The 17173-nt window shown below is 38.6% G+C and overlaps 1 protein-coding gene across 1 annotated transcript in view; it reads right to left on the minus strand.

Annotated features, from left to right (window-relative positions):
- RAD23B (RAD23 homolog B, nucleotide excision repair protein) overlaps positions 1–17173 on the minus strand; it is a 50918-nt gene that overhangs the window by 31539 nt on the left and 2206 nt on the right. Inside the window, exons 2-3 of the mRNA XM_070430962.1 lie at positions 1514–1595; positions 26–105 (exon numbers count right to left, since the gene is read on the minus strand). Coding sequence (XP_070287063.1) covers positions 26–105; positions 1514–1595 — 162 coding nt within the window. The remainder of the gene's footprint in view (positions 1–25; positions 106–1513; positions 1596–17173) is intronic.

Genomic DNA, 17173 nt, shown 5'->3' on the forward strand with positions numbered 1-17173 from the left:
TATACAGAATAAGGCTTAAACTTACTTTTGTCACCATAACCACCACAAAGTTTTTCTCATCAATTTTATATTCTTTTAGAGCAGTATCATCATTGAGGATTTTACCTGGTATATTAAAAAAAAAAAAGGTTATTTAAGGCACAGTAACCTTTGTCATAGATATAACTGAAGTTAAAACAATCATCAACATCAATTCTATCAATTAAAATACTTTCCCAAAAGAAAAACATTAACCAATCAGTCAAGATGAGGATAAATATAAATGGAAACACAATTAAACACAGTTAAGAAGGCATAAGCATTTGACTAAAAGATATCAAACACATATATAGTATATAGATATCCCAAGCAATTCTTAAAAATTACTTATAATAAAAATACTTGATGGTTAAGGAAATATTAACAAGGTCCCAAGAAAAACAATTATAAAGACAAGCAAAATTTAATATTCAGATTGCACAAGGATTCCTCCTGGGGAACAACTTATAATCCTTCTTCATGGAGGAAGGAGAAAAGAACAAACTTCCTGATCCCACAAATACTAGATGCCTGGCAAGACAGAAATGTTCCAATGCTATAAAAGTGATACTCATAATAAAAAATACTTCAGCTCTAGCTGGTTTGGCTCAATGGATAGAGCATCAGCCTTCAGACTGAAGGGACCGGAGTTCAATTCCAGTCAAGGGCACATGCCCGGGTTGCGGGCTCGATTCCTGATCGAGACATGTAGGAGGCAGCCAATCAATGATTCTCTCTCATCATTGATGTTTCTATCTCTCTCCCTTCCTCTCTGAAATCAATCTATCTATCTATCTATCTAATTTTTTTAAAGTACTTCATAAAATGATTTAGTATACAGAAATGACAAGATGATATAGAGCTGGGTAAGACACAAAGAAGTACATAAGACTTCGATGGGCAAGAGTGGCGGGGGAGGGGAGTCAATTGGGGAAAAAGAAGACATATTAAATACTTAAAAAAAAAAAAAAGACTTCAGTAATGCTAAAGGTCAAATGTTAGGTCAAGACTCCTTCAGGTTTCCTTTTCCTTGAACTTATTTTCCGTTTTTAAAAAGTTATTGAATAAAAGGCTACAGATATTAAAACCAAAAAGAATAATCTCTCTACTCTATGGAACTGAGAAAACAGACCAAGACTAGGAACCAGAAATTATAGTTTTTTGTCTGCCATCAACAACCTGCCTCTTTGGGCTGCTGTTTCCTAATTTTGGGGTTAGTGTTTTTTTTAAACTATCTCAGTTAAGAAAATACTACGAAATCCCTATCTAGAAAGAGATAAGAATCCATGGGCATCTAAGACCTACCTTGATGATGTTATGCTAATTTTGAAGAATAAGGAAAAGCATTTTCTCCACAAAAGTCAAATATCAAGTCTATTTTTAAAATACATTTTCCTGGTTACTATAAAGCTAGTAGTGCAATTTCTTTCCTAAAATTAAGAGAGTATCACAGGAGGAAGAAAATGGCACATTAATTTCAATGTTCAATCCATACCTGCATAAATTAACTTCTGACCAGCTACAGGAAAGGCATCTTTCCCCTTTTCAGATTCAATCTTCTCTTTCAGTGCTTTCACCTGTAGGAAAAATAAAGATTTTTGTTTTGGAAAGTCTAAACAACAAATGACAACCCAGAATCTGAGTAAGTGATGTAAGAAAAAATTTGTATATATATCAATGCTTCAAAAAAACTTAATGATCATACCTTTACAATATTTTATCAAATATATTATATTTTCCTTCATCTGGGAAGGACAGCACAGTTATCCCAAGGTCAGAGGGTTCTAGACCCAAAACTGTAATTTAGATAACATGCCTAAGTTTAACCCAGGTTACCCAAGGGCTCTAGATAATGTGTTTATAACATGCTGTTTCTGCTTCTGTAAACTGCTTTTTGCAAACTAGGTTCCTCATTCCAGACTCGAGGGCTCTAGACAATGTATTTCTGTCACTTCAGTGACCCCAAAACTATAATTAACATGCTTAATTCTGCTTCTGTAAACTGATTTTTGCGAGCCAGGTTCCTCATTCCCAAACCCTGGGAAGTAATCAATACCTTTGTGATTTTTTGCCTATATAACCTTGGAGCTGCAACCATCTTGTTACTATGAGATTTGGGGAATGGCCCCTCATAGTCCTGGATTGCAATAAATGTGACTCTTTAATTAAAAAAAAAAAAAAAAAAAAGACCGATTAAGTTAAATAACACATATTTGTTTCCACACTTATTTCTAGAAAGAAAGAAGTGATGCAACATTTGCAACTATGACTGCTTGGTGAAAATCATGAATTACAGACCACACATGTCACTATGAGTGACTCCAGTACTCAGAACAGTACACAGTGGTTAAGCACATAATAGGTGTTCAGTTATTACTTGCTGAATGGGTAAATTAATGTAGCATAAAAATGTTTAGAAAAAAAATAAAAAATAAATGTATGAAACAAAAAATAAAAGAAACAAGCAGGAATCTCATTCTTTGACAAGTCAGGATGAGTAGGCAACTAAGATTTAATGGATAGATATATATATATAGTTTCTACCCAATAAAAACTGCATTTTCATTTCTAGGACCCATATGGAATATATCTTTTAACAATTTGTTTTTTTAAAAAATATTTTTATTGATTTCAGAGAGGAAAGGAGAGGGAGAGAGAGATAGAAACATCAATGATGACAGAGAATCAGTAATTGGCTACCTTCTGCTGGGGATTGTGCTGGCAACCAGGGGCATATGCCCTGACCTGGATCAAACCATGACCTCCTGTATCATAGGTTGATGCTCAACCACAGGTTGATGCTCAACCACTGAGCGACAATGGTTGGGCTCTTTTAACAGTTTAGGCCACAAAGCCTATTTCACTGTTTTCAAAAGCCTAAATAAGTAATGACCACTCTCTAGTTTTGCTTATTTAAAAAAAGGATTAGGAAGAGAGAGGAAAAAAAAACAAACCTTGAAAATAAAGCAGGACAAAAACAACAAAACAATTTCAACCATTTACTAATAAGTGACATTTGCTGCAAAGAAATAAAAATTGTGATTAGAGAATATTAAGAAGATAACAATGAAAACTCCATACACATCAATATCTATATGATTTGGCTAAGAAGGTAATTAGACTAACACTTAAAAAAGTGTTTATTATTAAACAAAGAAGGAAAATTAATAAGCTAAGCACACAATTCAAATAGAATAAGATAAATACTAAAAGGAAAAATGCAAGTCAAAGAAATTAATTAAGAAAAGTGAAATGGTAGAAAAAGGTTCTTGTGCAAACAGAAAAATAAACAAATGACAGGGGCAAGCAAATCACAATTACAGTAAAAAAAAAAAAAAAAAAAATTCAATGTCTTTACTAACCAAAGCATATATCAGGTGTCCCCCAAAAATGTAGACACACTTTAACAAGCTGATAGTTCAATTTTGAAAATGTAATGTATTTTAATAAACACTGCCTTTATAATTATTCAAAGTGTGTATATACATTTTTGGGGAATATTATATATATATATATATATATATATATATATATACACTTTTTGGGGGGGGGGATATATTAGTAACTCTTTGCCTTGATATCACAGTTGCAGCACAGTAGCTTCATCTGTGGTACCAGCAAGTCCAGCACCTACAGGGCAGCCAAAAGCATATCTTTCTTCTTTTTCTTTTTAATATATGAACCTGGGCATGTGCCCTGACTGGGAATCAAACCAGTGACCTCTTGGTTCCTGGGTCAAGGCTCAACCACTGAGCAACACAAGCTGTGACAAAAACATGGATTTTAATGTCAGACCTATTGAACAATTCTTGGTATTAAGTGTGAAGAGATACATTCTCAGAATGAGAGTATCAAATGATAAAGGGCAATATGCCAAAATGCCTCAACTCTTTTTATGGGGGGGGTGGCGGGGAGGATCTGACCCAGCAATATCACTTTAGATAATGCATCAAAGAAAAAAATTAAACTATGACTTTGGAACCGGGTTCACTGACCTGTCCAAAATTCTGGCATTGTTCCTTAACCTCAACACAATGATCTTTACTTTTAATCCACTTAAGTCATCTAGTAGTCACAGGACACAGGCTGAATCTTGTTATCCCCAAACTTTTCCATTTTTGAAATTTTAAGTACCAATGCCATATTCCTACTAGCTCTCTCAGAACTGTTCACTATACCTGGTCTTGTACCTCATTAGGACTTTGGTCCCTAGATCCTCTACTTCCATTTTTATCTTTACTGTTAGCTCTACTCAGCTTACACAACAATGCCACTGCTTCTATCACCTTCTTCTCTATCACACACTTTCTTGTCTTTCTGCTGCTCCTGCAAGGCAAAATTTCATATTTGGATTGACACAATTAAATCATCAGTACTCAACATAAAATTATTTCAACCACTCTGTGGTGTCACAGTCTTCTCTCTCTCACTTAGGTAACGAATCTTACCATTAACTACCTGACTGCCAATCCACATTTCTATCCAGTCTTCTAAATGCCACTGGTGAAAATGAATGATATCCTCCCTCCTTCTATTCTCCTAGTTAGCCCTCTCTTCCATTCTCCAAGAGGTATTTCAAAACTGTAGTCTCCTCTAAATCTGATTCCCAACACAACCCACCCCATGAGCATCTTCTACTTCATTCAAAACATAGAGAGATATCAGAGGAACTCACCCTAAACTTTCTGCCACCAAATGACACTTTTTTTCATCTCCAATCTCCTTCCCACCTAGTGTTCCTGGGTTCTTCTTCCTATGTTCCCCAGTACCTTGCTAAAGTCATTATGTTTCCTACCCTCCCCCCCACCTTGATTTTCAACTTCTCCATCAAAGCCAGTTCATTTCCATTCACATTTATTTATTTTTTAATATATTTTTTATTGATTTCAGATAGGGAGAGGGAGAGATAGAAACTCCATGATGAGAGAGAATCATGGATCGGCTGCCTCCTGCACGCCCCCCACTGGGGATGGAGTCCGCAACCCAGGCATGTGCCCTTTACCGGAATCGAACCCGGGACCCTTCAGTCCGCAGGCCAACGCTCTATCCGCTGAGCCAAACCGGGTAGGTCTCCATTCACATTTAAACAGACCCAAATCTCTTTCATCTTAAAAACGAAACAAGCAAACAATAAATTCACAACCCCTTATCTCTGTTAGCTACACTCTCCTTCCCTTAGTCTCAAGCATGTTTCAAAAATTTAACTACATGCATTGTCTTCACTTACGGTAACTCCACACCTATTTCTCCTGTGCAATACAGTGCTGATAAACAGATGCATGAACTTTGTTCTCATTTTGTTGCTTATTTTCTCTAGTAGTGCCTACTTCCACAATTCCATTTAGACTGCGCTTACCAGTATCACTGATTTCAGCAATCATAATCAGACATTTCTTAGTCCTTCCCTATTTTACTTGATCTTCTGTCATATTTGACATTAACCATCTCCTTTCACAATGTCTTCCTTGGCTTCCACAGCACCATACTCTTCTGGTTTTCCTCCTATCTATTTACTCCTTTGTGAAATCCTCTTCCTTAGCCAGCCCTTTAAGGCTGCCGTTTCTCTTATTCCAGGATAATCTATCTCATCTACTCCTAGTTTTAACAACCATCCAGAGATTAGCTGTATCTTGCCTAAGTCTTCCCTAACCCAATAAAATTGAGCACACTTTGGAACCGCTTATAAAAGTCTTCTTTCTAGATGTTGCAAAGGGATAGGTAGCAACTGTGCACATGGTTTCTCTTGGGAAGGTTATGGCCAGCAACATATGCAGTTATGACTCCTGTAACTGTGTTGAGCCTGTGTCGATGCTCCTCCTCCAGTAAGTCATCTCAATGGATGGATCAAAAATTGAGCTCCACATTCCCAGTAAATAACCACGGCTACTTTATCAAAGGTTAATAAGCAAGCAGGGACTAAACTTTCATTTTGCTACTTATCCCCTCCTAAAGAATGGGAGTTTATCACTAACTGAACTAGAAACAAAGCATGGTTAACACTCAAGAGATCAAATTTTTTTTCTAGCCACATACTTCTCTTATGAAATTGTGCACTCTGAAAGAAAAGCATACTTGATATCTAATATTAAACACAGTTTACATGGCTCCCCCCCCCGCCCCCCGCCCAAGAGGGAGACAATTATAATACAGGCATACATCATTTCCATGTGCTTTTACTTTATTGTGCTTCATAGATGTTGCATTTTTTAATGAACTGAAGGCAAGATTCCCCCCTACCCCTGCCCAAATATTACAACTCACTTTATTGTGGTGGTCTGGAACCGAATCAGCAGTATCTCCGAGTTATGCCTGTAGTCTATTAAGAAGTGCTAGTGCAAAAGCTGATAGGCTGTCTTTTTTATCCCATTCCCTTGTGAGGTATTTTTCTCTTGCTTCTTCCATATTCCTCATATTAAATAATTTACCCAGTGGTTCCAACTTACCATATAACTATTTTCCAAAGTGAACACTACATTGCATCCCATGGCACTACCCTAGTTCAGGCCAACAACCATTCAAAGTAGTCATTTTCATTGAACAAATTTAAATTTTATGTTTCAGATATCAAAATGTCTTATAGTAGTATGACGTTTTGCATGTCTGTCTTCTTACACAGTTTTGCATAAGATTTCTAAGACTACTGCTTATTGATTAGGTCAACAATTAAATATTTATAATAACTCAGCTTCCTCAATATTATTTTCTTTATTACTGTTATAACTATGTTGTTTCTTATTACTGTTATAACTGTACACAGGAAAAAGAGTTATGCTAGCTGCCCCAAAACATCCCAGCTAAATGACTAACAGCTCATAGGTGTTATGTGCTTACCATATGCCAAGCGGTATACAAAGAGCTTCACAATATTTAACTCATTTAACCTGTGGTACATCTCTATTTGAATCCCAGCTAGTTACTCATGTGGAAGTTTGTATTTGTAAACAAATACCATTGAATACTGCTACAGGCATTTTTGAGGCAATATGCAAGCCTTTGATCCAATAATTCCCTACCTAGAAATCAATGCTAGACATGCTCACACAAGTATTTCAAAGATATATGAACAAAATATGGCACTACATTTCTGTAGGTAATACTGAAAATAACCCAAATATCCATCAATTGTGAAATGATAAAATACACTATTGCACATGCATTCATCTGAATACTATGCAATACAAGAATGATGACTATATATGTAAGGCATTCAATGAATGCATGTATATATGAATGAGTGAATGAAAAAATCTGCAATTATCTTTAAAAGACAAAAGCTAGCTGCCAAGCAATTTGTTTTCTTTAAATATAGTGTAGCTGTGTTTATATATTACATGTAGGTATAAAAATATGACTAGTAGCATACAGAGTCTGGTGGTTTCTTAGACCAGTGGCGCAAAGCCTATCACTTTTTACTTTATATACTTCACTTACTATAAAAGCCTGAATTATTTTAGTAATGTAAGAGAAAACTTAGAGCTTAAAAGAAAAGAACTCCACCTCATTGCACTCCCTCAACCATTGCTTATTAGTATCACACAAGAATATACTGCAATTTGGGGAGCAGATTCCATTATAAAAGAAAAGTCTGAGGCAGTAGTTCTAGTATTACATAGCTTAGCAAATTAAAAAAAATAAGAGCAACTAAATTAACCAATTTACTAATGGTTAATTGCCAAAATGTTTCCTGAATCTCTCTCCCAAAGTTGGTTCCTGTTAATTCTGAGAATAGAATTGATTATAAATATGTTAGTTGGCTTCAGTGCAAGTGGAAAAATCTCCCTACGGGACCCAAGGAATGAAAAAATATAGTACAAGAAAAGTGATTTTAAAAAAATGAAACAGTAACTGAGACTACAATATTAATAATGTGCAAACAGACAGTAAACAAAGGAATTAATTCTTTTTGCCCCTCAAAGGCAATTAATTCTTAAAGTAGGGTCAAGAATTTAAGAGGTATGCCTGTGGTCCCAAAATCCTACTTTAAATAAAATATCCAGGTATTTAGGGTCCTAAGCCAACCTAGTCATGCCAATTTAATCTATTCTATTATAAAAATATATTCCTAATAGTATGATTTCAACAAGATCAAAAGATGTACAGAGTTTGAAGACTAAGTAGAAATGTAGAAAATCCCAAGATACTGTAACTTTTAAAGTTTTTATGCAGGCAGAGAATGTGCACCGGGCCACTAGTCCACAATAAAAGGAGGCTAACAGGTAGGTAGCTCTGGCAGGCCCTTGTAAAAGTTGTCTCAATTGTTTCTATATTCTCAATAAAATATAAAATCTGGGGTCATCAGCTGAAAATAAGGAGAGAAGATATGAAATCTGCCTAGGGCAGTGGAAGAGTGAATGCAATGGGGAAATGTGTGCCTATCAGGCAATACATAGGGCCTAGTTAAGGCTGATGTTTATGAATTTATTTTTATCTTTTTCTAGGTTGAGAAATAGTATCTTTAATGAAGAAAATCTGGAGAGCACAGAAAAGTCAAAAGAAGAAAATAAAATTTATCCCAATTTCCACCATCCAGAGATAGCTGTTGGCTGTGAAAACGGCACGAGGTGTTAGAGTGGTGGAGTCAAACCGGACATCTGTTCAACAACCTTGGTACTTGAGTTTTGGCTAAGAAAGAATTCAGAACCAAGACTTGGCTACAAGAGAAAGTTTATTTAGAAAGTCACAGAGGTAGAAGTGACCCAGCTGAGCTGCATGGGCTCAGGGAGCAAGTTACAAAGGCCAATGTTCATGAATTTAAGTGAGACAAGACAATGTGGCCATGTGTTCATCTTCCAGCTGCACAGGTACAAGCACATAGGGCTGAATTTAATCACACTTGGAGTTTTACAAGCAAGAACAATGGAGTGTGAGTGGGATCATATTGACAAGTACTGTCACAGTTCTAAGCACTTGATGTATATTACCTCAAACTCATATAACCTTCAAAACAACCATATGAAGTTAGTACTTCCAGTGGCAGTGCTCTCATTTTACAGATATGGAAACAGGCACATAATTGAGTAACTTGCCCAAGGTCACATAGCAAATGCTACAGCCAGGACCAAAATTCTGGCAGCTTGGCTCAAGAGAGATGCTATGCTGACCCTTGCATGTCGATGATTTTAATCACCAGCCCTATTTGTGGCTGGGCATGGATGGAAGCAGTAACATGATGGAAGGAGTGAAAAGAAATATGGATAAGATGGATTATAGGTCTCACTAGAACTGGAATCAGAGAGAAGGTAAAGTGAGATACCAAAACCAGATACTGGAAATGGGAAAAGAGCTACAGCCAACAATAATGGTAAGTGTTAGTTGTTAATCAATGGGATTGAAGGAGTGGAAGGAAAGTTCACTAGATGAGAATTAAAGGAATAGAAGTCCAGGGTATGGGCAGGACCATCTCTCATGCGTATTGAAACTACATACCAAGGTCACTGACTATGTGACCCCAGGCGAGTTACTAATCATGCTAGGCATGATTTCTTCCTTTTAAAACATACACTACATATTTTTCATTATTCTTGTGTGGATTTCTTTTTAAAATAACGCCTACCGCAAGCTGTGAAGCTCAGCATATTGTAATCATTTTCGTGTTTTTAACCCACTGATAAAAACAGCTCTACCAAGAAAAGGGGGAATGTCAAGGATAATTACTAATATATGTCCATAGGCACTATCTCCACTTCCTCATCTCCCAAGCATTCCTCAACCCACCCAAATCTAACTCTGGTGCCACCACTCTATGGAGACTACTCATCATGGTCAATGATGAACCCCAAGCTGCCAAAATGAAATGTCATGTCCTTTTAAATCTCACTTTTGATTTCTCAATTATTAGACATTTGACCTTTTCCTCCTTCTTGAAACATTTTTTCTTGGATTCTTCCTACCTTAAAGATTTGTTCTTTGATTGACCTCATCACTATTCAATCTTCACATGTTAGGGCATCCCAGGATTAAGCCATACGCCCTATCCTATTACCCAGCAATACTCTCATCAAGGTCCCTCAATTCTAATAGCATAGATGTTAGTTAAATTCATACAATGAATACTTTAGGCATTAAGGCTCAAAAAAGACCTAGGCATTAAAAAATACTGGGTGATTCCTCATCTAGTCCCATGGACTGAAGTCAACCATCTATGCTGTCTATTGTCAGTATCTATCTCCAGCCCAAACTTCTCTCTAGAATCGAGATTCATACCAAACCTCCTTATCCCCACTTAAATGTTTAATAGGCATCTTAAACTAAGTCTTGTGGCCCCATCCCAACTCCCAAACCTGTTCCTCTCCCAGCCCTTCACAGGAAAGTGAAGGAAAAGAATTTAAGTATTCACATAATTTATACAACCAAACTCTAGGTTTAATCTTTGATTTCTTAATTTTTCCCATGCCAACCTATCAAAAAAGTCTCAACTCTACACTCCCAAGCTATCTCAAATCCATCCACTTCTACTTCCTTGGCCAAAGAATCCACTGCTTAAGACAACTGAGCAAGCCTCCTAACTGGTCTCCCTGCTTTCACTCCTGCTCATTCTACTATCTATTCTCCATATAGCAGTCCAAGTAACTCTTTAAAATCATACAAGAAATTATTTTCAACCTCTGTTTAAAATTCCCCAAAGGTTTCCTATTCTACCTTGAAACCCCCCCGATGATTAGAGAGCCCTACAGATTCTGGCCCCTAACCTAACCCTCCATCCAATCTCTAATCTCTCTGCCCACCCCTACCAGATCAGCAATACAGGCTTTTTGGTTCCCTAAATACACTCTTTTAAAGGTCTTAAAAAAACAATCCAAAAAACTATTCTCTTTTTCTTAAATTTATGTTTTAAAGGGTTTTTTTTGAATTTTTGAATTTTCTTTTTTGTTTTTGTTCATCCTCACCTGCGGATATTTTTCCATTGATTTTTAGAGAGAATGGAAGGGAGAAGGAGGAGGAGGAGCAGGAGGAGGAGGAGGGAAGGAGGGAGGGACAGAGAGAGAGAGAGAGAGACAGAGACAGAGAGAGAGAAACATGGGTCGACTATCTCCTGGGAATCGAGCCCAAAACCCAGGCATGTGTCCTGACGGAATCAAACCAGTGACCTCTTGGTGCATGGGACTACTCTCAACCCATTGAGTCACAATGGTTGGGCCACTGGTTGCTTCTAATTTGGCCCTGACTGGGGATCAAACCCACAACTTGGCATATACGGATGATGCTCTTACCAACTAAGTTCCCCGCCAGGGATTAAGGATCTTTACCTATAGAAAATACTCTCCCCATCTGAGTGCTTATTACTATTCAGATCTCAGTTTAAATGTCACCTTATTCAAAAAGGCTTTTTGTGACCAATTTAAAAGTAGCCACCCTGACATGCACTAACGCATTACCTCACCCTATTTCAATTCTCCACATAACCATTATCTGGTTTTAAAAATTTGAATTTTGACTGATTTATTCCACTGTAATATATGCACCATGACAGCAGGCCGTGACATTTAATAAGTACTCAACAAATAGTAAATAAATGAATCAACAAGCAAACATGAGGGATCACTGACTTGATAGTTCACCAAAAGAATGCATCGAACTCATTCAAAAGATCTTTATAAAATGCTTACTGTGTGCCAGGTATAGAATGAGCAGAAGACTGGCAGAAACCATACCAGATTTCCCAGGTCCTCTCCATATTTTGTTTTACCAATATGCCAAGAAACCTTAGTTTCATCTCTGCAATTTAGATTTTAATATACTTACTACTTGATGTTTTAATAATCTAAGAAACATTTACAGTAAGGCACTATCTCCATCACAACTCTATTAAAATACAATAAACCACAATAGGAAAAAGTCACTAATAAAAAATGGCTAGCAAACACCACATACAGGACAAGTACTAGAGCAAGAGCATAATCAACATTATGACAAGCTCAGGGAAGGCCTGCATGACAGTCTTGCAAACTCTTAAGACCTAAAGTAACCACAAAGATGGTATGAAATTAAAACTTTAAAAGCAGTTATGGTGGGTAGTCATGTCTTAGGCCAGTGGTTCTCAACCTTCTGGCCCTTTAAATATAGTTCCTCATGTTGTGACCCCCAACCATAAAATTATTTTCATTGCTACTTCATAACTGTAATGTTGCTACTGTTATGAATCGTAATGTAAATATCTGATATGCAGGATGGTCTTAGGCGACCCCTGTGAAAGGGTCGTTCGACGGCTAAAGGGGACGCGACCCACAGGTTGAGAACCGCTGTCCTAGGCCAATATCTCCCCTGATAAGGTCAATCTTTACCTTAACTAAGCCTATTCTCTTTTTGGATCTATGATAGCATATCCTTGAAATGTCAGGGTAACTTGTAACTTCCCTTTCTCTGGACCCCTCAGGACACAACCAAAAATGCCCTGGGTGCGAGGACAGATCCACAAATTCCTTCATTATTGTTATCATCTTAACTGTTGACTTAAATATCTTGTACCCACCTAAGTAAAAGAAGTATGTGTCTATCATTGTACTTTTTATCCAAATCCCAGAGATTTCCCCTGCTTTGCTTTCTTCTGCCTCTCTCATTTATCACAAATAGATTTCATGTAACCCACTTACATTTCCTCCTTTGATTGTAATGTATAAAAATAGATGAAAAACCGCCATTCTCTAGAGCAGCGGTTCTCAACCTGTGGGTCGCGACCCCTTTGGGGGTCGAACGACCCTTTCACAGGGGTCGCCTAAGACCATTGGAAAACACATATATAATTACATATTGTTTCTGTGATTAATCACTATGCTTTAATTATGTTCCATTTGTAACAATGAAAATACATCCTGAATATCAGATATTTACATTACGATTCATAACAGTAGCAAAATTACAGTTATGAAGTAGCAACGAAAATAATTTTATGGTTGGGGGTCACCACAACATGAGGAACTGTATTAAAGGGTTGCGGCATTAGGAAGGTTGAGAACCACTGCTCTAGAGCATTATACCAATCCGCTGAGATTCTGCTTTCTGGCAATTGTTGAGTTTGGCTCAAATAAACTCACAAAAATTCTTTACAGGTTTGAATGTTTTGTTAACAACTAGAGGCCCAGTGCACAAAATTTGTACACTGGTAGGGTCCCTAACGACTGCTAGTCGGGTACTCCCTCCCTTCCCCTGGCTGCCTGCTGCTGCCGACCCCAGCCAGCCCCACCCCTGATTGAACTCCCAGACAACTCCTGGTCAAGGGGACAATTTGCATACTACACTTTTATTATATAGGACTAGAGGCCTGGTGCATGAAATTTGTGCACTCGGGGGGTGGGGATGGGGGCAAAGGGTCCCTCAGCCCAGCCTGTGCCCTCTCACAGTCTGGGAGCCCTCGGGAGACATCCGACTGCTGGGGAAGCGGGAGAGGCTCCCGCCACTACTGCTGCGCTCGCCAGCCGTGAGCCCAGCTTCTGGCTGAGCAGGGCTCCCCCTGTGGGAGCACACTGACCACCAGGGGGCAGCTCCTGCGTTGAGCGTCTGCCCCCTGGTGGTCAGTGTGCATCATAGTGACTGGTCGTTCTGCAGTTCGGTTGATTTGCATATTAGCCTTTTATTATATAGGATTATATAGAAGCATGGAATAGACTGTCCAATCTCAGAGGCAAGGCGGGGGTGGGTGGGATGAGATCAACCTAAGAACTTGTATGCATATATGCCTAACGCATGAACACAGATAATAGGGTGGTGAAGTCCTGGGGTGATCCCTAGAGAAGGGATCAATGGAAGAAAAGGAAAACATATATAATACTTTCAACAATAACATTAAAAAAAAACCACACACACATTAGCCCTAACTGGTTTGGCTCAGTGGATAGAGTGTCCGCCTGTAGTCTGAAGGGTCCTGAGTTCGATTCCAGTCAAGGGCACATCCCAGGTTGTGGGCTTGATCCCCAGTAGGGGGTGTACAGGAGGCAGCTGATCAATGATTCTCATCATTGATGTTTCTATCTCTCTCCCTCTCTTCCCTCCTCTCTCAAATCAATAAAAATAAACTTTAAAAAATAAAATAGCCCTAACTGGCTTGGCTCAGTGAATAGAGCGTCGGACTGTGGACCGAAAGGTCCCAGGTTCGGTTCCAGTCAAGGGCATGTACCTTGGTTGTGGGCACATCCCCAGTAGGAGGTGTGCAGGAGGCAGCTGATCGATGTTTCTAACTCTCTATCCCTCTCCCTTCCTCTCTGTAAAAAATCAATAAAATATATTTAAAAAATAAAAGAATGGGTCAGCTTATAGAGAAATCTTTAAAAAAATTATACAGATAAATAACAGTAAGGTAATTATTTGCAGATTACTGTATAGCACATTACGCTGTTTATAATAATTAAAACTACCATATCTTTACAATTCTCTTATCAAAAACTTTCAATGTAGCCCTAGCTGGTTTGGCATTGAGCACTGGCCCAACGACTGAAGGGTCCCAGTTCGATTCCGGTCAAAGGGCAGGTACCTCGGTTGCAGGCTCGATCCGCCCCCCTCCAGGGGGTGTGTTGGAGGGAACCAATCAATGTGTCTCTCTCACATCAATGTTTCTCTGTCTCTCCCCCTCCCTTCCACTCTCTCTAAAAATCAATGGAAAAAATATCCTCGGGTGAGGATTAATAACAAAAAACTTTCAATGTATATACCCAGCTTTAAGGCACTTATACAGTAATATAATTATTTCAGCTTGTGCATTTAAAGTCTTAGCTGGGTTATTTTTTGTCTAGTTATTGAAAACACACAGTGGCAGGGGTTAGCAGACCGAAGGATTAAATCTGTATACCACATATTCTTTCTTGTCATTTTCATTGATACAGTAAGATCTGCACTGCATTAGAAGAATATCAACTTTTCTTTAATCTACCTGTTCCCCCCTAATGGGTTTAAGTAATGGCAAACCAAAAAAATTAAGTGACTATGGATCTGAGCTTAAAAAATCTTTGTGCACTCCATTTCCCTCTAAATATCCATCACACCACCAACCTTCAGAATTTTTAAGAATTTTGTATAAGTATCAGTCTATTATATGCTCTATTAAAATGCTTTATTATATAGCTTAAGTTTATCCTTTTCTTTTTTTACAGAAAATCATGTATTTAAAATAGAACTCCACACAATGAAGACTGCTCTTTCAGCAATGGGTTCCCCATCCCACCTCTTCATTTTGTTTCTATATTGTTTGAATATTTTATAAGAGGAGATGCATAACTTTTGTAATAAAAAGACTTCTGCAATGGTTCAAAATGGCTAGTGTTTTGTCAGCACGACCAGCATGGCTCAGTGGTTGAGCATCGACCTGTGAACCAGGAAGTCATGGTTTCGATTCCTGGTCAGGGCATATACCTGGGTTGTGGGCTCAATCCCCAGTGGGGCGCATACAGGGGGCAGAACCAAATCCTCTTGCCTTTTCTTTTACAGTCCTAAGCCAAGACTAGGTCAATTAGGTTTCCAGAAGACCCAAACCAGGTCCCTGTACTCGTCCAGTCCCTCCAGTCAAAGCTCACTCAACAATTATTTGTTCTACAAATGAATCACTCCCCAAATTATTTTTATCTCTCAATTCTTTCTTTCATTCATTTTTGTTCCTGCTCATCCCCCACAAGTTTATCTACTGGCAACTTCAAGTTACTTAATTTCCTCAATTCATTCTAATAAAAAATTAAACAAGGACAAACCTTTGAGCAGCCAAAATAGGTCTCAGAGACCAAAATCTGCTCATTTTACGTGGGTCTCCCTGCAAGTCTCACTATAATCCATTTTCATCATTAGTTTATCCTAGAGTCCCAGTGCACAAGTGGGTCTGGCCGGCCCAGCCCCAATAGACAGATGGGAGTCGGGTTGGCTGTGGAGAGGGGCCGCAGGCGGTAGGCCAGCTGGCCCCGCCCCAAATGCAGTGTGTGTGTGTGTGTGGGGGCAGACTGGGGGCCAGTGGCCTGGGGGAGGAGCCATGAGGGGTTGGGCGACCGGCCCTGCCCCTGATTGGAGTGGGGGGGCCAGTTGGGAGTGGAGCTGGCTGGGGAGAGGGGCCGGAGGAGGTTGGCCAGGAGGTTGGCCAGGAGGTTGGCCTGCGGCCCCGTGCCCCTATTGGGGTGGGGGGCGATCAGGGGTGGTGTCAGCCTGGGGAGGGAGAAGAGCCCTAGGGGCAGGAGGGGGGGGGTTGGTTGGTTGGTGGGCAACCCTCGATCAGGGTGGGAAAGGCTGATCAGGGGCGGGGTGGCCAAGAGGAGGGGCTGCGGGAGGTTGGCCGCGGGCTCCACCCCCGGATCGGGTGGTTCACTGGCAGCAGTGGGTGACCGGTTGTTCCAGTCGTTACAGCGTTCTAGCTGCTGGCTTTTCATATATATATAGAATACTATCTCTAATATCCTTGGTTACCTAGTTTTCTCAACAGATTAGGAACAGGATACTTAGTCTCTCTATTCCAGGGGTGGGGGCCGTATAAGGCTAGAGAAATAATTTGGTCTGGCCCTGCCAAGGCATTAGGGGTGAGTTAATTAAATGTTTGACCAAATATAACAGGCTCATTTTTAAGATGATAAGTTTGTATTGCCTCTGAATGTTGTTATAAATATCTAAATGGCCCTTGGCAGAAAAAAAGTCCCCATCCCTGATCTATACTCATATGGTCTTCACTATTTTTCTTTTCTTACTGTAATTCTACATTCAAACTGTTTTGAAAATATTAACTAAAAAACCACTCTAAAGATAAAATGTTCTATTTTTAAAACATTTAAGAAATTTAAAGTCATTAAATGAAAATCTACGATTCACTTTCATTAAAATGTCCCATATAGCAGGTTAAATGTTTTCATTTCTTGCCCCAGACTAAGTGTTAGTTTTTACATTTCTACAAGTAGAAAAAAAAAAAGGTAGAGAAACCTCTTTGTAACAATGAGCTTTCTGAAAATATAAACTTCTAGAAGTTTTATAATTCATATAACTAATGCATTGCCTTGGAAATAAACTGGAAAATAGCAAATAGTTAAAAATCTATACAAATACAATATTGGCTCAAAGATTATGTACAAAGTGCCCAAAGAGCTATACAAATCTTATAAATATAAATATTTCAGTAGAGCTGTAGAGAGTCATTGAATAACTTAAAATGAACTCACAGTATTAAAAAACTCTTTTGTTTCAATAATTCTGGAATTAATTT

This window comes from Myotis yumanensis, unplaced genomic scaffold, assembly GCF_028538775.1.
Source record: "Myotis yumanensis isolate MYYU_CA2020_CCGP unplaced genomic scaffold, mMyoYum1.0.hap1 SCAF_12, whole genome shotgun sequence".
Lineage (NCBI taxonomy): Eukaryota > Metazoa > Chordata > Mammalia > Chiroptera > Vespertilionidae > Myotis > Myotis yumanensis.